Here is a 22,505-nt window from a genome sequence, read left to right as displayed (position 1 = left end):
GATCATCCACCACTGGTCTTTTTGCATTGATGAGTTCACCAGTGCTTTCTTTCTTTCTCAGGATGTACCAAACTGTAGATTTTGCCACTCCTAATATTGTAGCAATTTCTCGGATGGGTTTTTTCTGTTTCTGCAGCTTAAGGATGGCTTGTTTCACCTGCAAGGAGAGCTCCTTTGACCGCATTTTTACTTGACAGCAAAACCTTCCAAATGCAAGCACCACACCTCAAATCAACTCCAGGCCTTTTATCTGCTTATTTGAGAATGAAATAACGAAGGGATTGTCCACACCTGTCCATGAAGTAGCCTTGGAGTCAATTGTCCAATTACTTTTGGTCCCTTTAAAAACAGGGTGACACATGTTAAGGAGCTGAAACTCCTAAACCCTTCATCCAATTTTAATGTGGATACCCTCAAATGAAAGCTGAAAGTCTGAACTTCAACTGCACCTGAATTGTTTTGTTTAAAATTCATTGTGGTAATGTCTATAACCAAAATTAGAAAAATGTTGTATCTGTCCAAATATATATGGACGTAACTGTATATATATGTTTTTACATTTTTTGTGCATTTTTGTGCATTTTTTTGGTGCCTGTCCTGTAAAAGCTAGACCTCAAAGATAAAAATCTATGACTGGTACAGTTATGGTATGAATATGGAAGGTAAAAACCAAAATAATTTTAGTGCAAATGCATGTGTAATATGTATATATGCATGTTATATGCATATTTTATAAATGCTTGTGTATATGTGTGTATATATGTATGTATAAGGCTGGGTTCATATTGCGTTAATGGGAAAGCGCTAACGGACAGCGTTGCACGGCGAAATTAACGCCGTGCAACGCGTCCGTTAGCGCGCCCATTCACAGCAATGGGAACGCGCAGCACTAGCGCGTGCCATGTTCGGCACGCGCTATGCGACGCGCCGGTGTTTCCTGGCGCGCCGCGGACGCTGCTTGCAGCGTCCGAGGCGCGCCCGCGGTCCGTTCCCCGCTCTTGCAGATCGGGGATCTGCGAGAGCGGGGACGTTACCGCGACCCCGGGACGCGGCCCCATTAAAAACATTGCGTTAGCGCAACCCGCTAGCGCTAGCGCTAAACGGGTTGCACTAACGCAATATGAACCTAGCCTAAGGGTCGCATAGGCTAATATATTCTATTGTGACCCTAAGCACCAGTGACATGGGTTCCTCTAGGACTTTGTGTGATGTTACTCCCTTCAGATGTTTTCCACTACATACCCTCAGATGACAAAGGAAATCATGATGTAAAACAATCAATAGCAATGAAGCATTCTGTTCATCTTGTGAAAATTAAGTTAACTTTTCTGGTGAAACTGCTGTATCATATATACAGAAGGTATCAGGTACAAAGCTTGGCTTTCACATCTACTGTTATACACAGAGGTACAGACATATCTGTTTCATATGGCAGCACGTTACTTGTAAATAACATTTCTGCAATACAGCATGCCTGACTTGAATACTCCATTCTGCTTTCTATTAGACCTTTAGTGACCAAAGCCCACTTCCGTGCGGAAGCCATACCCCAGACTGTGAAGTCTGTTCTTCTGTAACTAATGCTTCCAAGTCCGGCCTGCATGTTGCTTCTTTAGCCCCACTCCTCCAGCTGTCCAGGGTCCCCACAAACTCCCCGCTATATCTTTGGTTCTTGGCTGTACTTACGACAGCTGAGTTCTCCTTCCTTGTCTGTTCCACTTTCCAGGATCCTGGATGTTATGTTCGTATTAATATCCAGACTGCCACTGATATAGGTACTATTTAAGGTTTGCTACTTCAGAATTCTTCTTCTTTGAACGCACCTAGTATGCGGCTACACTTCTTGCTTCTCCGTGTTACACCAACCACTAACTAACCGTGAAGCATCCCCTCTTTGCACCCCTAATCTCCTCCCTGGTACAGGGCTAGGCCAAGTGTTCAAGGGAACTTGTTGTGAAAAAACGCTATAAACCTGCAGATATGGGGTTAATAGCATTCTGAGTGTGCTGCTTCAGTCATAGAGGCATTTCCAGTGTGGTTTCAGCCGCTGCTTGGTACATAGTGCGTTGCCTCTGTAACCACATCCTAGACATTGACTACTGGCTCTACATTGCATCAGCGCTGAGTTGGCTGTCAGTCAGTGTCAGGGCGTGGTTATAGCTGCTGCTCACTATGTACCAAGAGGTGACAGAAGTCGACCCTGCCGCCCCTCTATGACTGAAAGCTGTAGGCTGCCAGGTGAAATAAAGGTCATTTCTTCCTGGCAGCCATGGTCTTAGAGTGGCAGCCGCATCATGCCTTCAGAATGCTATTAACCTGCAGATTAACCCCATACATCCAAGCTAATACCATTTTTTTCACATGGCAGATTCCCTTCAACTTCTCTGTGCTCTGCAGCTACAATGTTAATTCCACTTTCCCCAACATATTTTCATAAGAAGCAGCAATAATACATTAACACTCACATCAACTATTATCAAACACATAAAAATCAACAATTTAGTAAATTCCATCAATAACATCTTCACGGGGTGTTCTGCCATACTCTTACACATGTACTGCATATATACCTGCATAATACATGTAGCACATGTTCATAATGTGTAAATGCATTTGATTCTGTAATGCAGATAGATGAAGCTGCAACCCATAATGAGGTCCTGGTTATGGGGGACTTTAACTACCCGGATATTAACTGGGAAACAGAAACCTGTGAAACCCATAAAGGCAACAGGTTTCTGCTAATAACCAAGAAAAATTATCTTTCACAATTGGTGCAGAATCCAACCAGAGGAGCAGCACTTTTAGACCTAATACTATCTAATAGACCTGACAGAATAACAAATCTGCAGGTGGTTGGGCATTTAGGAAATAGCGACCACAATATTGTACAGTTTCACCTGTCTTTCACTAGGGGGACTTGTCAGGGAGTCACAAAAACACTGAACTTTAGGAAGGCAAAGTTTGACCAGCTTAGAGATGCCCTTAATCTGGTAGACTGGGACAATATCCTCAGAAATGAGAATACAGATAATAAATGGGAAATGTTTAAGAACATCCTAAATAGGCAGTGTAAGCGGTTTATACCTTGTGGGAATAAAAGGACTAGAAATAGGAAAAACCCAATGTGGCTAAACAAAGAAGTAAGACAGGCAATTAACAGTAAAAAGAAAGCATTTGCACTACTAAAGCAGGATGGCACCATTGAAGCTCTAAAAAACTATAGGGAGAAAAATACTTTATCTAAAAAACTAATTAAAGCTGCCAAAAAGGAAACAGAGAAGCACATTGCTAAGGAGAGTAAAACTAATCCCAAACTGTTCTTCAACTATATCAATAGTAAAAGAATAAAAACTGAAAATGTAGGCCCCTTAAAAAATAGTGAGGAAAGAATGGTTGTAGATGACGAGGAAAAAGCTAACATATTAAACACCTTCTTCTCCACGGTATTCACGGTGGAAAATGAAATGCTAGGTGAAATCCCAAGAAACAATGAAAACCCTATATTAAGGGTCACCAATCTAACCCAAGAAGAGGTGCGAAACCGGCTAAATAAGATTAAAATAGATAAATCTCCGGGTCCGGATGGCATACACCCACGAGTACTAAGAGAACTAAGTAATGTAATAGATAAACCATTATTTCTTATTTTTAGTGACTCTATAGCGACAGGGTCTGTTCCGCAGGACTGGCGCATAGCAAATGTGGTGCCAATATTCAAAAAGGGCTCTAAAAGTGAACCTGGAAATTATAGGCCAGTAAGTCTAACCTCTATTGTTGGTAAAATATTTGAAGGGTTTCTGAGGGATGTTATTCTGGATTATCTCAATGAGAATAACTGTTTAACTCCATATCAGCATGGGTTTATGAGAAATCGCTCCTGTCAAACCAATCTAATCAGTTTTTATGAAGAGGTAAGCTATAGACTGGACCACGGTGAGTCATTGGACGTGGTATATCTCGATTTTTCCAAAGCGTTTGATACCGTGCCGCACAAGAGGTTGGTACACAAAATGAGAATGCTTGGTCTGGGGGAAAATGTGTGTAAATGGGTTAGTAACTGGCTTAGTGATAGAAAGCAGAGGGTGGTTATAAATGGTATAGTCTCTAACTGGGTCGCTGTGACCAGTGGGGTACCGCAGGGGTCAGTATTGGGACCTGTTCTCTTCAACATATTCATTAATGATCTGGTAGAAGGTTTACACAGTAAAATATCGATATTTGCAGATGATACAAAACTATGTAAAGCAGTTAATACAAGAGAAGATAGTATTCTGCTACAGATGGATCTGGATAAGTTGGAAACTTGGGCTGAAAGGTGGCAGATGAGGTTTAACAATGATAAATGTAAGGTTATACACATGGGAAGAGGGAATCAATATCACCATTACACACTGAACGGGAAACCACTGGGTAAATCTGACAGGGAGAAGGACTTGGGGATCCTAGTTAATGATAAACTTACCTGGAGCAGCCAGTGCCAGGCAGCAGCTGCCAAGGCAAACAGGATCATGGGGTGCATTAAAAGAGGTCTGGATACACATGATGAGAGCATTATACTGCCTCTGTACAAATCCCTAGTTAGACCGCACATGGAGTACTGTGTCCAGTTTTGGGCACCGGTGCTCAGTAAGGATATAATGGAACTAGAGAGAGTACAAAGGAGGGCAACAAAATTAATAAAGGGGATGGGAGAACTACAATACCCAGATAGATTAGCGAAATTAGGATTATTTAGTCTAGAAAAAAGACGACTGAGGGGCGATCTAATAACCATGTATAAGTATATAAGGGGACAATACAAATATCTCGCTGAGGATCTGTTTATACCAAGGAAGGTGACGGGCACAAGGGGGCATTCTTTGCGTCTGGAGGAGAGAAGGTTTTTCCACCAACATAGAAGAGGATTCTTTACTGTTAGGGCAGTGAGAATCTGGAATTGCTTGCCTGAGGAGGTGGTGATGGCGAACTCAGTCGAGGGGTTCAAGAGAGGCCTGGATGTCTTCCTGGAGCAGAACAATATTGTATCATACAATTATTAGGTTCTGTAAAAGGACGTAGATCTGGGGATTTATTATGACGGAATATAGGCTGAACTGGATGGACAAATGTCTTTTTTCGGCCTTACTAACTATGTTACTATGTTACTATGTTACTATGTCTATATATGTGTGTGTCATATATATATGTGGGTGTGTGCCTTATGTGAATATGCACGTGTATGTGTATATCGCTGTGTGTGTGTTTGTATGTGCGTGTGTATACACAGGTGGGGCATGGGGGGGGGTGACAGACATCCTACACAGGGAACTTCCACTGTCAGCGTCCACCTCTGCTGAAATCCCCCACTGATCACTCAAACCACCATTGTACGTTGTCTGTTCACTAATAACAGCCAATTAATGGGGGTGTTTGGTGTCAGACCCCAATGGATTGATAATGATGACCTATCCTAAATACATGGACAACCCCGTTAAGTTCCAGTACAATGCTCTTATCTAATCCTTGAAGTCATGGCAGTGACTGACAGCCGCTAATCTCTTGAGTATACTGTTTATAGTCCTTCATCTCTGATTATGTGTGCCAACTGTAAAGCGCTGCGGAATATGTTAGCGCCATATATAAAAATAAAGATTATTATTATAGAAATGTTTCCGATTACAGTCCCCGACATACGCCACTGGCGAAACTGTCCTAAGCACAATGGATGTAAAGATGTCTCTTTCTTGCTTTTACTTATGCTTGAGTTTTTATATTTTCCCATCGCTATTTCAGTTTTGACTCTCATTTCCTTCATTTTTCAGGCTCCAACTTCTCTGACATTTATTCTTTGCTGTGCAATGACCTCCCTCCCCCTCCTCCTCCTCCAGAATCTGACGTGAATGGGTCACTGTGGTTCCCCGCTCCCATTATAACAGGTAATTTAATGAATAATGCAATAAAGGCAGAGTCCAAAAGATGGAAACTGAAGCCAACCCTTCCAGCTTTTGCGCTCCGTGCATGCCGCCTATTTATTGTGCTGTAGTATGTCACCATCTAGTGGAAAGATAGTATATAACACAACTCACAGATTCCTATTATGGCATACAGTCCTCAGAAAAACTGAGTACATCCTCTTTGAATTCTATAGTTCTATATGTTAAGAGGACATAATAAAAAAAAACATCTGATCCATAGAAGGTCTCACAATTAGGTAAATGTAACCTGAGATGAAAATCAACAAGTGAAAAATTACACAGTATGCAAATTGCCTCTTTTGAGAGAAAGAGGACTTAAACTCTATAGCGCCACCTGTTGGAAATAGCGATCCTACAAGTCACAATCAACCCTTTAACGAGTCGTGCAATATGACTTAGGATAAAAGCCAAATCAATATCTCAATTCGCAGACACGGTGTTTCGGGCTGTTGGCCCTCGTCAGTGTGAAGCATGACAAAGCTTGACAAGCCAGAGATGGTATGTCACTCTCCATAAGGAGAAACGTTACCCCTTAGACCCCAGTCCAGAGCCTCTCACCTAGCCAAATTAGTTCTCATGCTTCGCACTGACGAGGGCCAACAGCCCGAAACACCGTGTCTGCGAATTGAGATATTGATTTGGCTTTTATCCTAAGTCATATTGCACGACTCGTTAAAGGGTTGATTGTGACTTGTAGGATCGCTATTTCCAACAGGTGGCGCTATAGAGTTTAAGTTCTCTTTCTCTCAGAAGAGGCAATTTGCATATTATATTTCCCAGAGGAGCATTGCATGGCGAATAAGCCTCCTTACCTTGACAAGCCAGAGATGGTATGTCACTCTCCATAAGGAGAAACGATACCCCTTAGACCCAAATTACAGTGTCATTATTTATTTACCATCAACTAGGCCAAAGTATAGAATCAGAGTGTGGAAATTAAGTACACCCAATGAATCAATTGTTTGTAGAACATCCTGTAGCAGCAATAACTTGAAGGAATTGTTTTCTGTATGACTATCAGTCTCTCACATCTTTCTGGAGGAATTTTAACCAATCTTCTTTATTACCTCACTGAGGTTCTAGGCGTTCGTTTATGCACAGCTCTCATAAGATCTAACCAAAGGATGTCATTAGAATAAGGTCTGGAATTTGAATCTGCCATTACAATACCTTCATTCATTTCTTCTTGAGCCATTTTGATGTAGAGTTGCTGACCCAGTTGCGACCAAGCTTTAGCTTTTGAATAGATGGCCTCATATTTGACTCTAGGATACTTCTGGTATTCAGAGACATTAATGGTCAACACAATAACCACAAAGTGCCCAATAATCCATGATGTGCTGTGGCATTCTCTAAGCCAGAAATCTCACTCCAGTACCTGACTGCAGTGAGATTTCTGGCGTATTGCACTGATATGTGAGTCACCCCGCCAGGACCATGGGGTACTCGGTACCGGGTCCGGTGTTCTTCACAGGGGGATGTCACGGTGGCGACCCAGTCCGTGACCCTGGGGGTCGCTCATGTATAAGGGAAAAGTCTATTGTTCGTGACGCCACCTGTGGTATTCGGTGAGGGTGGCCGATGCTGCTTTAAGGGGTCCGCTGCGGTGATGTTATGGCAGCTAGATGGAATAACTTCCCAGAGCTGAAGTATATCCCCAGGGCTTCCCAGTGTGTAGATGGTGGTATGGTGAGAGGGGTAGAGAAGAACAAGGACACAGGATTGCAGTCTCTTTACCTTGTTTACTGTTGGTTTCAGCAGCCACAGTCCAGGGCACCAGATCACAGGACAGGTAGGATCCGGCCGGTTTGGAGGCAAGTCCAGAGTCCCCTTATCCGGGTGGAAAATAGAAGCCTTCCTTTGCGCTGTAGTGGTGTAGTCCCTTACTGTTAGAAGCTTCACATAAGGTCCTCACAGATGTTACAGTATCTCTCTCTCTCTCCCTGTCCCCTGGATAGGATAGGACAAAACCCGCATGACTGGTGAGTAGAGCCTGTTTATAGGGTCTCTTAGATGACTCGGTTCTGTGGGGTGTCACTGTGCCTCCTGGGTGTGGTGTGGGAGCGGACAGGTAATGTGCAATTAGCTGTCCTGCCGGTCTCTGATGTAAGGCGTGGAGGTCCTTACAACCTTGGTGTTCTGGCTATCGGATTTCTGCATCTCAGAAGGCAGCCTGCTCAGGTCTGGTACCTCTCCTGTGCTTTACTTTCCTGCACGCTTACTGCAACATATGCAGCTTTCTTAATGTCTCTTTCTTGGGAGCTGCAGCTCTGGGGGCATGCACAGCTCTGTGAACCCTCTATCCTCCTCAGACTGCTCTCTGGAACTTTTCTCACCTATCCCCACAGACTACCAGATATATATATATATATATATATATATACTACTATTTACTACTACTATTTACTAGGTGACTATATATATATATATATATATATATATATATAGAGTCACATAAGCTCCCCCTGGTGGCCTGGAGTGTGAATGTGTTGCATGTTTGTGGTACCTGGTTACACTTATTCTTTCTTGCCTCCAAACGTAGCATCACTCTCCCCATGAGGAAAGCAACATTACTGTGATGACCAGGACCCTGGGGCGCCACACAACAACCCCCACCCCCCCGTTAAATCCAGTACTCCCGGACTGGGAAAAGAAGAACAACAATACATGTTAAAGCAAAAAGACATACAATTTTTAGAATGCTGTAAACTTATAAAACAAGTTAATATTATGGAAACTAGAGCTTCCCTTTATGGGAGGTGAGGACACTTGAACGTTACGAGAACATATTTACAAGGTATGCATACTTTTGGGAATAGAAAACAATACAATAACTAACTATGAATTGCTATTACCCGCTACTGGTATACTATCTTACAGATTCAAAGTGCAAAACAAGCATTTTGTCTTTACTCTTCTTCAAGTGCAAAACTTTCGACTAACCCCCACGGGTTTACTGCATCTCGTTCATTTTATTCAAAAGTAGATCATCATGAGTTATCTTCATAGCTATCTGTCTAAATTCAAGTCTCAGTTTTATTTTTATTTACTATACAGTATTCAAGATTTCAATTTACTCTGGTTCACTATACTAGCTCACTATCATATGTACAAACTGCTATATATAATGCAATGTTATCTAACTTTCAAACATTATCACTTTAAGAAAATGCAACAAGTAAACATTCCCTTTAAGGGCGCAAATAGTATTCAAGTCCCTTTTCTTTCAATACTGAGGTAGTGCAATTAATATTCAAGTAAATCATTAACTCTAGAACAGCAGCAACGAAGCAAGGGACCCGTCATTAACCCCCAATGTTGGACTTGGGCGGGCTACAAGGCGTGTATCCAGACCTGGAATCCTGCCGCGCAAAAGGGGTTTTTCGTCAGGTCTCTGGAAAACAAAACAACTTTCAAAGCAATATTAGATATAGTCTCTTTAAAAGCTCCTTTGTGAAACCAGTAGAAAGCACCTTTAAAAAGGTGCAACTATTTAAGAGCAAAGTTTGTGAGCCATTCACTGTCCATGACTCCAGTGTCTTTAAGCAAAATGAAACTTGTGAAGTAAGTGAACTTGGCAAACAGAGGATCCCTTTTAACGTGGGACCCCTTTAAGTGTAAACCCTGTTCGGGTTCAATAAACTTTTGGTAACAGCAAAGAGTTAAATTAACTATTTACAGTCATTTTCAAGATGGTCGTATTTTACTTGGGCTGTGGCAATACTTGTGGATTTGGGTGATCCCCACGTACTACATACAGCTCGTCTACGCTCTGAACAGGCGTCTGGGTGCCCACTGGGGTTTGTCCAATTCTTGTCTGCGTGGCCTTTGTGCACATGGTGACTGGTGCAGGGGTCACCTGGCCAGGTGGGGGCGATGATGGGTAGTATGGAGCCGGTGGTGGCTATGGCTCCAGGCCCCGAGATGGTGGTTTTATGACCTTGGGTTCACATGTATGGACATGGAGGGCGTACCACCCCTTGTCTCACCAATATCGAGTGTAGGTAACACTGTCTCCAGGATAGAGGTCCCTGTCCGGGTGTCCCTCCATTAAGTGTGCCTCTACATCACGCCTGGTCACTAAGACTTCGGGGTATAAGTCTGGTTCCTTTATGAAGCAGAGAAAACCAAAAAACTGACACAAGACCTAAAATGATGAATTTTAATTGAGTAATTAAAAATATATAGAAAAAATATCAAAAATATCAAATAGACCAGTAAGAGGGATCCTACAGGAGAGCAGGGTCTCTGGTATACAAAAAAGATGCCAGAAAAAATATGCAAATATATATGAAAAGGCTAGGGAAGATAGATGTGCCTGTCCCTGGAAAATTCCCTACCTGACAGCGGAGGTTGGCACCCTGGGATACGATGTGGCGCCCCCGCTCAACGAAGACTGACCCTGAAGTCCCTAAAAAGGAATCCCTCCAAAAAGAAGCCACCACCAATAATAACACCACAAAAAACAAGAAAAAGAACAACAAAACAAGTGAAGATAAAAGTAGAATACCTGTGCTGCTATAGGCTAGAGAACCAACAATATCACAATAAGGCTGATATATATACACTGGCATATATTGTGAGCTACAAATGTACTCTGAGAGGAAAGAAAAAAAAAAAACAATGTTATAAAAGATATATAAACACTGTAGCACCTCTCAAACGATGTAATGGTGATACTGAAAAAGTAATGCAGGGAAATAAAACATAAATCCCCCGGCAAATACAGGGTACACAACAGGAAATCCCTGCAATGCAGTAAGACAGTATCACTAGAGTACCGGACACCACAAATAGAGTCCAGTACTCCAGGTCCAGAGTCCAGAGTCCCCTTATCCAGGTGGAAAATAAAAGCCTTCCTTTGCGCTGTAGTGGTGTAGTCCCTTACTGCTAGAAGCTTCTCATAAGATCCTCACAGATGTTATCTCTCTCTCTCTCTCTCTCTGTCCCCTGGATAGGATAGGACAAAACCCGTATGACTGGCGACTTGAGCCTGTTTATAGGGTCTCTTAGTTGACCCGGCTCTGTGGGGTGTCACCGTGCCTCCTGGGTGTGGGTGTGGACAGGTAATGTGCAATAAGTTGTCCTGCCGATCTCTGATGTAAGGCGTGGAGGTCCTTACAACATCAGTGTTCCGGCTACCGGATTTCTGCACCTCAGAAGGAGGCAGCCTGCTCGGGGCTGGTCCCCCTCTGGTACCTCTCCTGTGCTTTACTTTCCTGCACGCTCACTGCAACATATCCAGCTTTCTTAATGTCTCTTTCTTGGGAGCTGCAACTCTGGGGGCATGCACAGCTCTGTGAACCCTCTATCCTCCTCAGACTGCTCTCTGGAACTTTTCTCACCTATCTCCACAGACTACCAGTATATATATATATATATATATATAGGGAGTCACCTAGTAAATAAGATCAAAAGCTCCCCCTGGCGGCCTGGAGTGTGAATGTGTTGCATGTTTGTGGTACCTGGTTACAGTTATCCTTTCTTGCCTCCAAACGTAGCATCACTCTCCCCATGAGGAAAGCGACATTATTGTGACGACCAGGACCCTGGGGTGCCACATATGCATGCCAATCGTCAGAGGTTCCAGATACATGAAGAGGCATGCACCTTGACAGGAATCAGGAGGGTCTGACTCCAGCACACCCCCTCATCAAGACCAGCGTGAACAACACCGATCTTGATGATTTGGGCTCATTGTTCCTGAGGTCTTGTGCTTTGTACATGCAACTTTGCAAATCTTAGCCATGCTGCCATGTTTTTTTAGGAAGAAGAGGCCTTCTCCTGGCAAAGCTTCCAGTCAAGCCAAACTTGTTCAGTCTTTTTCTAAATGTACTATCATGAACTTGAACATTTTATATGCTGAGGCCTTTTAAGTCTGAGCTTTAGCTCTTGTGTTTTTTGCACAAGCATTGCAGTCATGACGGTGACTGACAGTCTGGCAATTGTTTGAATATGCTGGGACGTCCACTCCTGGATGTCAACTGTCGTGAATGATGGACTCCAAATTTATTAAAAATTGTCCTGTAACCAGAATGATGTCTCTTCTCCTTGACAGTGCAATAATGCACACCCAAATGTTCCTGTCATGGTTAGGACAATGTTATGTCTTGCACTCTCAAGGGTTAATGTTCTTAGCCTCTCTTTCAAGATGGGAGGGCTATTTATACTCGCTCCTAACCTGGTATCCTTGTTAGCTGTAGGTTTTCTGCAGTCTGTATGCTTAACCTCTGTAGTGTGTGTGCTGGCTTGCTTTGTGTCTTGCTGTCACATGCTTTATTTGCTTTCCTGGATTACTGACCCTTGGCTTGGCTTCTGACAATTCTCTGACTCTCACTGTTGGTATCTTGTAATCTCCTGGCTACGACCTCGGCTTGTTTTCACTATTCTTTATGCTTGTTCCTTCTCTGTTTCTCCGGCGTCTGGCTCCGCCCCCTGACCGCCTCCCACTCTGTCACATGATCGTAGGTCCTTCTGCTTTACCTGGCCACTCTGTCTCATGTGAAAGGTCCCGTTGGTGTTCATGTTTGTTACCCGGTTTCTGGTTCAGCTCCGTTGTTGCTGGGTGCAGTTTTCCCTGCAGCATTAATACCCAGGTATCGTGACAGTTCCAGACCAGCAAACTGACAAAACTTCTGCTTTTATAGATGTGGTCACACTTGCTGATGAACAATGATAATTGTAATTATTAAAGGTCGTCTGATTTGCAGAACCTAGTTGCCACTTTCTCTCTATATTCTTAAGAAAGTATTGTAAAGGATGTACCGTATATACTCGAGTATAAGCCGACCCGAGTATAAGCCGACCCCCCCTAATTTTGCCACAAAAAACTGGGAAAACTTATTGACTCGAGTATAAGCCTAGGGTGGAAATGCAGCATTTACCGGTGAATTTCAAAAATAAAAATAGATCATTATTTTCCCATAGCTGTGCCATACAGTGCTCTGCACCGTTCATATTTCCCCATAGCTGTGCCATATACGGTGCTCTGCACCGTTCATTGTGCCCCATAGCTGTGCCATATACGGTGCTCTGCACCGTTCACTGTGCCCCATAGATGTGCCATATACGGTGCTCTGCACCGTTCACTGTGCCCCATAGATGTGCCATATACGGTGCTCTGCACCGTTCACTGTGCCCCATAGATGTGCCATATACGGTGCTCCGCACCGTTCACTGTGCCCCATAGATGTGCCATATACGGTGCTCTGCACCGTTCATATTTCCCCATAGCTGTGCCATATACGGTGCTCTGCACCGTTCACTGTGCCCCATAGCTGTGCCCATATACGGTGCTCTGCACCGTTCACTGTGCCCCATAGCTGTGCCATATATGGTGCTCTGCACCGTTTACTGTGCCCCATAGCTGTTCCCATATACGGTGCTCTGCACCGTTCACTGTGCCCCATAGCTGTGCCCATATACGGTGCTCTGCACCGTTCATTGTGCCCCATAGCTGTGCCCATATACGGTGCTCTGCACCGTTCATTGTGCCCCATAGCTGTGCCCATATACGGTGCTCTGCACCGTTCATTGTGCCCCATAGCTGTGCCCATATACGGTGCTCTGCACCGTTCACTGTGCCCCATAGATGTGCCATATACGGTGCTCTGCACCGTTCACTGTGCCCCATAGATGTGCCATATACGGTGCTCCGCACCGTTCACTGTGCCCCATAGATGTGCCATATACGGTGCTCTGCACCGTTCACTGTGCCCCATAGATGTGCCATATACGGTGCTCTGCACCGTTCACTGTGCCCCATAGATGTGCCATATACGGTGCTCTCCACCGTTCACTGTGCCCCATAGATGTGCCATATACGGTGCTCCACACCGTTCACTGTGCCCCATAGATGTGCCATATACGGTGCTCCGCACCGTTCACTGTGCCCCATAGATGTGCCATATACGGTGCTCCGCACCGTTCACTGTGCCCCATAGATGTGCCATATACGGTGCTCTGCACCGTTCACTGTGCCCCATAGATGTGCCATATACGGTGCCCTGCACCGTTCACTGTGCCCCATAGATGTGCCATATACAGTGCCCTGCACCGTTCACTGTGCCCCATAGATGTGCCATATACAGTGCCCTGCACCGTTCACTGTGCCCCATAGATGTGCCATATACGGTGCTCTGCACCGTTCACTGTGCCCCATAGATGTGCCATATACGGTGCTCCGCACCGTTCACTGTGCCCCATAGATGTGCCATATACGGTGCTCCGCACCGTTCACTGTGCCCCATAGATGTGCCATATACGGTGCTCTGCACCGTTCACTGTGCCCCATAGATGTGCCATAAACGGTGCTCTGCACCGTTCACTGTGCCCCATAGATGTGCCATATACGGTGCCCTGCACCGTTCACTGTGCCCCATAGATGTGCCATATACAGTGCCCTGCACCGTTCACTGTGCCCCATAGATGTGCCATATACGGTGCTCCGCACTGTTCACTGTGCCCCATAGATGCTCCACATAAATCTCTGCCGCCGCCGCTGCTGCAATAAAAAAAAAAAACACATACTCACCTCCCTTGATTGCAGCTCCCGGCGTCTCGTTCCAGCGCCTCCATCTTCCCGGCGTCTCTGCTCTGACTGATCAGGCAGAGGGCGCCGCGCACACTATATGCGTCATCGCGCCCTCTGCCTGAACAGTCAGAGCGCAGACGCCGGGAAGATGGAGGCGCCGGCCGGGAAGATGGAGCGACGCTCGGCGGCTGGAACGAGGACAGGTGAATATGCTATACTTACCTAGTCCTGGCGATCCTCGCGCTGTCCCTCTGCCTGGTCTTCGGCGCCGCAGCTTCTTTCTCTATCAGCGGTCACCGGCACCGCTGATTAGAGGAATGAATAGGCGGCTCCACCCCTATGGGAGGTGGAGCCGCTTATTCATTTCTGTAATGAGCGGTCCCACGTGACCGCTGAAGAGGGGAAGAAGCTGCAGCACAGAAGACCGTGGGACGGCAGGGACAGCGCGAGGATCGCTGGGACTAGGTAAGTATGCCTCAGCGCCCTCACCCCCTCACCCGCCGACCCTGCCACCCACCTTGACTCGAGTATAAGCCGAGAGGGGCACTTTCAGCCCAAAATTTTGGGCTGAAAATCTCGGCTTATACTCGAGTATATACGGTAGTTAATTTATTACACAATATTTTAGCATTTTGACCTAGATTTTGGTAAATAAATAAAATGACATGGTGTAATTTGTCATGTTTTGTTGTTCATCTCAAGTTATATTTAGCTACTTTACAAACCTTTTTCTAAGGACCAAATGTTTTTTATGTCCTGATGAGTAAACCCATATAATAACTGTAACTATGTAGATGCCTACAACCAGGCACAGCACCTATCTCTGATGTGTCCTTAGCACACGGATTTTGACTTACCCATACGCCTCCTGAAGAACCATATCATGGGGGGGAAACGCGTAGAGGCGAGACCTGAACACAGATAAGTGTATCTGGTCTTTTATTTGTTTGTTTTTTTTGGTATTTCACCATTTGTACATTTATAATCGGGGCACCGCTTGAATGTTTATATACCAGTTGTATTGCGCCCTTGGTAATATTAGATCTCCTTATCTGAGTTAGTGTTGCGGCTATAAGCATTTAAGATTTATAAAACTTTACCTGGGGGAGGTGATTGTTATACCTACTTCGTATGTGCTAATATCTGTTAACACTCTGGTGGGCTTTTAGGGTTAGCCGTCGAGGAGCGGGGGCGCCATATTGCGTCCAAGAGGGTGCCAACCTCCGCTGACAGGCAGGGAGTAATCAGGGACGTATAGGGTTTTTTATCCTGCTCCCACCCGTTTGCCCTTTAACCAATAGGCCAGATTTTTATCTAGCCATTCCCTAGCTATAGGGATTTTGGGCGTTGTGCTAGTTTTTAATCCCATTTTTTTGGTTTTGAAATAAAGTTATTGTATATATTAGTTTTGCAATTTTTTTGATTAATACTAATTTGGTCATCTGGTACTATACTTTTCTCATCTGATTACAGTACAGGAAAATACACCATTGCCAGAAATGTTCTAAACACAAAGGATTTAAAGACTTTTGCTTGTTGCTACATTACTTTCACTTAAACTTTCTATATTTCTATATTTTCCCACCGATATTTTATTTTTGACTTTCACTTCCTTTATTTTCCAGGTCCCAACTTCCCTGACCCCTATTCTTTGCCATGCAGTGACCTCCCTCCTCCTCCTGAATCTGTCGAGAATGATTCACTGTGGCTCTCTGCTCCCTTTATGAAAGGTATTTTGATCTTGTTCTGGAAACACTTGCCCTGTAAAAACTGGGATATAGCAGCGAATAATGCATAACAGACAAAATCCAAATGAAGAAAACTGAAGCCGTCCTTCTAGCTCTTGCACTCTGTACATGAAGTTGGGATGCTATGTAAACTGTAAAGAAAATAAGAGTGTAATGTTTTGGAAATCTCTTATAGCCATATTTTATTCACTGTAGAAAATACATGTCAGATTCTGAGCATTGGACATTTTTTCATTTAATTTGAAAAAAATTTACTCACTTAGAAATTGAGGCAGCAAAACAGCCCCAGCTATGTTTTGCCAAAATTTGCATCAAGTTTACCAAAAACGTATGGGAAATCATAGGATGACACTGAGGTTGAACTTTTTGGCAATAATTCCAAAAGGTATGTTGGTGCAAAGCTAACACACGCATTATCAAAAGAACACAATGCCCACAGTGAATTATGGCAGAGGCAGTATTATGCTTTGAGATTGTTTTTTTTTTTGGCAAGGTAGAAGAAATTTTGAACAGTTCCAAATGTCAATCAATTTTGCAAAGAAAACTTCAGGCCTCTGCTAAAAAGCTATCGATGAAGAGGAATTCAAATTTTCAGCATGACAAAGACCCTAAGCATACCTCCAAATCATAACAAGAACAGTTTAATGAGAAGATCAAAGTTGTGGCTAAGAGGTGATTCCAATAGCAAATCTATGGGTTGGCCTGAAGAGGGAACTGTACAGAGGAGATGGTTGCCAATTTTGGTTGCCATGCAGATATATATATATAGGTTGCAAACTAGATATTTTCTGTAGCTTTGTTCCTAACTCATATACTGTATGGATTTAAGTTGGGACAGTAAAGAGAGAAAAAACTAATATTTACCCCACTGCTGATTGCTCCAGCCACCCCACTGCTCGAAGCCTGCAATATGGTCCTCTTCTGTCATCGGGCACTCTGCATCTCTTGGCCACAGAAGACACTATAGATTAGGACTTACAGCCACGTCAAGGCCTTGGAGGGTACGGAGCATCATAAGGTTGCAACGGCATAGTCGCATCTTTATGGCGTACTGTGACTTTCAAGGCCTGGACACAGCCAGAAGTCTTGGAGATGCGGCATGCAAAGGCAGAAAGATGACTGTACTGCAAGGAAAGTTTTTCAAAGCTTTGCTAGTGTCTATAATAGTAATGCCCTTTATTTATAAACTGGAAATTATGCATTTTTAGAATAAATTCCTATTGAATATACTGGTCTGTATGTAAGCTGCTAAAAAGCATATAGGCCTGTGTAGGTGTTTGGGTTCAATCTAACATGGGCAAATCTGTTGCCCACAGGACTGGCTTTATTAATTTTATTGCATTATCTTCCATACCTCCTCATGGTTTTAGTATAGCAGTTCACCTCTATTACCATCATGTCTCTAGCATTAGCATGGCACGATTAGAATTGGCAATCTTTGCCGTAGCTGTCAAATTGGACATCTCCTACATACAGATCTACAGATCCCTCTCTCAGGTCATTCACAGATTTTTAATTGGATTTATGACTTGACTCTTGCTGGGCCATCCCAAAACTTTGATCTTCTGGCCAAGTCATTCTTTTGCTGATTTGGAGATATGCTTAGTGCCTTTGTTATCCTGAAAGGTGAAATTCCAGCTGCCAAAAACATCCCCAAAGCATAATGCTGCCTCCACCATGCTTCACTGTGGGTATGGTACTCTTGTGATAATGCACAGTGTTGCTTTTGCATCAAACAAACATAATTTTTAGAATTATCTTTTAGTCTTACTAAGTGGTCCTCTGCAGCCACCCAACACAGAGGGACATACATTTGACCTTATCATTACCCACCTCTGTTCCCTATATAACCTTACAACCTCACCTCTCCCCCTTTCTGATTACGATGTACTCACTTTCTTATCCCTTTCCTTCTCACCTGCCCTCCAACTTCATAAATTAGCACACCCCAGCAGAAACCTTGCACACCTAGCAGAGGCGTGGCTAGGGTTTTGGCTCGGGGGGGGGGGGGCAAAACTTCTGAGTGGGCCCCTAACCAGGTAACCTTGATTATAACTGGATGACGCACCCTAATAGTGGAGGAGAACCTCAGTAGATGATCGCGCTGTTGCTGAAAAAAATCTCTATATAAAGTCCAATAGTTATATTACCGCCATTTGGTCAGTAGTAAATAACAGTCCTACAGAACATATTAGAAATCACAGCACAGTTACAGATAATGACTTGCAGCTGACGTTCTTTCTGATGAAATCGTTCACTTTCCCCGTCTTTTCCATCTGGCCCAGACCGACATGACAACTGCTTCCAGCCAGGACTCATCTACAGAGAATGCAACAAAGACAGAGTTCACGTCTCATATTTTCAGCACTGTCTCCAATGGGACTATTCCCGACCTGCACAAACTGCTCATCCTGCTGATATCCCAATACTGAGCCGTTGCTGCCGTAGGTGTCCCTATTACTTCGCCTGCTGTGTGGTACTATGTGCCCTCTAAATTCTAAAGCAACTCTCTATAATATAGTAATGCTGGGTGCAAGTGCCCTAGAAAACAGAGCCCACATTTCTTCCCCTAGAAAGTAATAATGCCCTGTGTGCCGCTTTGACAGTCACAGTAACCTGAAGGTCCCCTATAAAATAAGTACCCTCTTTACATTTAATAATGTCCCGTGTCTCCCCTCTCTACACAGTATAATGCGCTCTTATACAGTCTAATGCCCCCTCACTACATACAGTACAGAGCAAAAGTTTGGACACACCTTCTCATTTAAAGATTTTTATGTATTTTCATGACTATGAAAATTGCAAATTCACACTGAAGGCATCAAAGCTATGTGCCAAGAGTGTGCAAAGCAGTCATCAAAGCAAAAGGTGGCTACTTTGAGGAATCTAGAATATAAGACATATTTTTAGTTGTTTCGCACTTTTTTTTTTACGTATATAATTCCACATGTGTTAATTCATAGTTTTGATGCCTTCAGTGTGAATTTACAATTTTCATAGTCATGAAAATACAGAAAAAAAATTAAGTGAGAAGGTGTGTCCAAACTTTTGGTCTGTACTGTATATACAGTATACTGACCCCTTAGTATCTCCCAAACTGTTTGATAGCTCTAACACTAATCTCCACACTGTATGATGGCCCGTCACTGTAATCTCCACACTGTATCATGGCCCGCTAGATAGCATCCATATAGTAAAATGCACCAGACAATCCTCAATATACTATAATGCACTCCCTGTAAGCCTCCATATAGTATAACGCACAAGACAATCATCAATATAGTATACTGCACTTCCCATAGACCTCCATATAGTATAGTGTAACCCCCATAGGCAGACTTTATAGTATAATATATTCCCCATAAGCAGACTCTTACTATAATGCAGCCCCTAATATAATGCACCCCCATAGGCACCCTGTATAGTGTAATGCACCCCATAGGCAGCCTGTATAGTATATTGCACCCCCATAGGCAGCCTGTATAGTATATTGCACCCCCACAGGCAGCCTGTATAGTATATTGCACCCCTTTATGCCTCTATAGCATGATGCGTCCCCATAAAAAATAAATCCAATTTCTCTAGTCACCTTCCACGACGGCATACGGAGGTTGCCTCTTTGCCCTAATGGGGAACAGGAAATGGAGAGGTTAAAAGGCCCTCCCACCTCCCTCTCACCAGTGTCTTTCCTGTTCCCCATGGGACAGGAGAGGTTTACTTCGTATGCAGTGGTGGCCGGTAACTACTGCTACACAGGCTCTGCCTAATTATAAACCGGGCAGCATGGGGTCGTTTCTTATCTCCCCTTCCCGCTTATGCTGCTCCCGTCGCGCCGCGCTGCGGTGTCCTCGGGACCTGGTCCTAGCCTTCCCGCGCCCCCGTGAGGGCAAAGCAGGCTAGCGTTCCTATCCGGAGTCCTCCTGGAGCTCTCCGGTGTCCTCTCCTCCACATGCCGCTGGCGACCCGGAAGTGATCGCGCGCGTCACTTCCGGGTCTTTTCTGGGCGCCCTGGAGGCACTTCCGCCGGCGGTATCTCGTGCAGGACGGCGTCCTCCACCCTGGACCATGGAGGGGAGGAGGAATTTTACAATCGCTGGGGGCTGGGACATGCCACAGAGCATAAAACCTGCCAGAAGACGTCTCAGGTAAGACTGTCCTATCATGGAGAGCAGTACCTGCCCTGCACTTGCAGAGCCCAGCGCTGCCCGTGCCACAGTAAGTGCCGCAGGGACAAGGGGTCCTTAGATAGTATTTGGGGGTATTACTATTAGCATGACTCTCTCTCCCCTCTCATTGCAGGGAGAAAAGTCTACCCCCAAAACTACTACAAAAAAGAAGTGTGCCATCTGTAACATTAAGCTGCCACCATCTTGGGAGAAAAAACTCTGCAAGACCTGTACTGACAAGATTGTCAGGGCAGAGCAACCTTCTTTACTAGAAGAAATACGCTCTTTGGTCAAACAAGAGGTGCAATCCTCCCTAGCGGCCTTTACCCTCCCACCCCCTCAGCCACCCTCCCCAGCTAAAAAAAGGAAAATCCAGGAGGAGGATTCTGAATCTGAATCAGACCTCTCCTATGCTTCATCCTCGGGTAGACGGGAGGAACCAACGTCCCCTATAACCTCTGAAGTTAGGAAGTATCTTTTCTCTTCAGAATGGGTTGAAGATTTAGTAGCTGCTGTACGCAGTACTATGGGGCTGGAGGAAGAGCCAGAGCCACAGTCCATACAGGACCAGATGTTTGGCGGTATATCCAAGGGTAAACGGGTGGGGTTCCCGATCCACTCAAATATATCCGATATGATCGATCAAGAGTGGGAACTACCTGAAAAACGTCTCAGTACTCCATCCGAGATGAAGCATAGATTCCCCTTAGAAGGAGATTTGACCAAATGGGATGTTCCGAAAGTTGATTCACAGGTGGCAAGAGTGGCTAAGAGACCGGCTTTTCCGTTCGAAGACTCGTCTTAATTAAAAGACCCGATGGACAGAAAAATTGAAAGTCTGTTAAAAAAATCGTGGGAAACCTCCTCGGTAGCCCTCAAAGCCAACATTGCTTCAACCTGCGTGGCTAGAGCACTTTTCCGTTGGTTAGGTGAACTAGAATCCCATATATCCCAGGGTACATCTAGAGCTGAATTGTTGAAATCGCTACCCAGTCTCCTTAGAGCCACGGGTTTCCTAGCAGACTCTTCTATGGAAACCATCAGAATTGCTGCCAGTACAGACCAATTCGGCTAGAAGGGCGCTTTGGTTAAAAATGTGGTCTGGTGATATCACCTCCAAGGCCAAATTATGCGCCATACCATTTAAAGGTAACTATGTCTTCGGGCCTTCCCTGGATGACATCTTGGAGAAGGCAACCGATAAAAAGAAAGCCCTCCCAGAGCAAAAACCTCCCAAAAAGAAGTTTTTTCGTCCCTTTCAGGGCCAAACCTCTCAGAGAGGGAAAGGCAAGTCTGGGAGGTGGAGTTACCCGAAGGGAGGGGGGAGAAACATCCTTATCCCTCAGCAACAGCAGCAGCAGTCTCAACAAGAGAAGCGGTGACTTCGACCCAGTGGGGGGGAGACTCTCAGAATTTATACTCCAGTGGCAAAAAATCACCAATTGCTCCTGGGTCCTCAAAGTCATCAAAGAGGGTCTTCTAATAGAACTCATTTCCTCTCCCCCACGGGGTCTAAAAATCACCTCCCTTCCCTCCGTGAAAGACCAGTCCACTCTAGAGTCGGGTCTCAGGACCCTAAAGATGTCAAATGTGATATCCCAGGTTCCGGAATCAGAGAGGGATCGGGGTCACTACTCTCGTCTATTTCTGGTTCCCAAACCATCGGGCGAGTCCTGTATTATTATAAATCTGAAGGGCCTCAACCGGCATGTCAAATACCGAAAATTCAAGATGGAATCAGTGAAAAATGCGATTCCCTTGATAAGCCCGCACTCCTACACGGCCACTATCAATTTGAAAGATGCATACTTTCACATCCCCATTCATCAGAGACATCGCCAGTATCTCAAGTTTGCAGTGCAGAAGGGACGTCTGATAGAGCACTATCAGTTCAACGTCCTTCCGTTTGGGATCTCCTCTGCTCCAAGAGTATTTTCCAAAGTAATGGGGGAAGTAGTCTCCTTCATCCGGAGGCAAGGCGTCTGTATAGTGCCATACCTAGACGACCTTTTGTTAGTGGCTCCCACCAAACAATCTCTGGAGTCTCATGTATCAAAGACGCTCGATATTCTGACATCTCTGGGATGGGTGCCGAATTTAG

General features: G+C 44.5%; 1 protein-coding gene across 6 annotated transcripts in view; it reads left to right on the top strand.

Moving 5' to 3' along the window:
• Nucleotides 1-22,505, top strand: part of ABI3 (ABI family member 3) — an 88,607-nt gene that overhangs the window by 37,856 nt on the left and 28,246 nt on the right. For 5 of the 6 annotated variants that reach the window (XM_069751508.1, XM_069751505.1, XM_069751507.1 and 2 more), the window contains 2 exons: nucleotides 5,805-5,918; nucleotides 16,116-16,220. In XM_069751508.1, coding sequence (XP_069607609.1) covers nucleotides 5,805-5,918; nucleotides 16,116-16,220 — 219 coding nt within the window. The remainder of the gene's footprint in view (nucleotides 1-5,804; nucleotides 5,919-16,115; nucleotides 16,221-22,505) is intronic. The other variant, XM_069751506.1, reaches the window with a different exon arrangement.

This window comes from Ranitomeya imitator, chromosome 2 (genome assembly GCF_032444005.1).
Source record: "Ranitomeya imitator isolate aRanImi1 chromosome 2, aRanImi1.pri, whole genome shotgun sequence".
NCBI classification, from domain to species: Eukaryota; Metazoa; Chordata; class Amphibia; order Anura; family Dendrobatidae; genus Ranitomeya; species Ranitomeya imitator.
The sequence above is the reverse complement of the archived record's forward strand: the minus strand, read 5'-3'. Positions and strand labels throughout refer to the sequence as shown.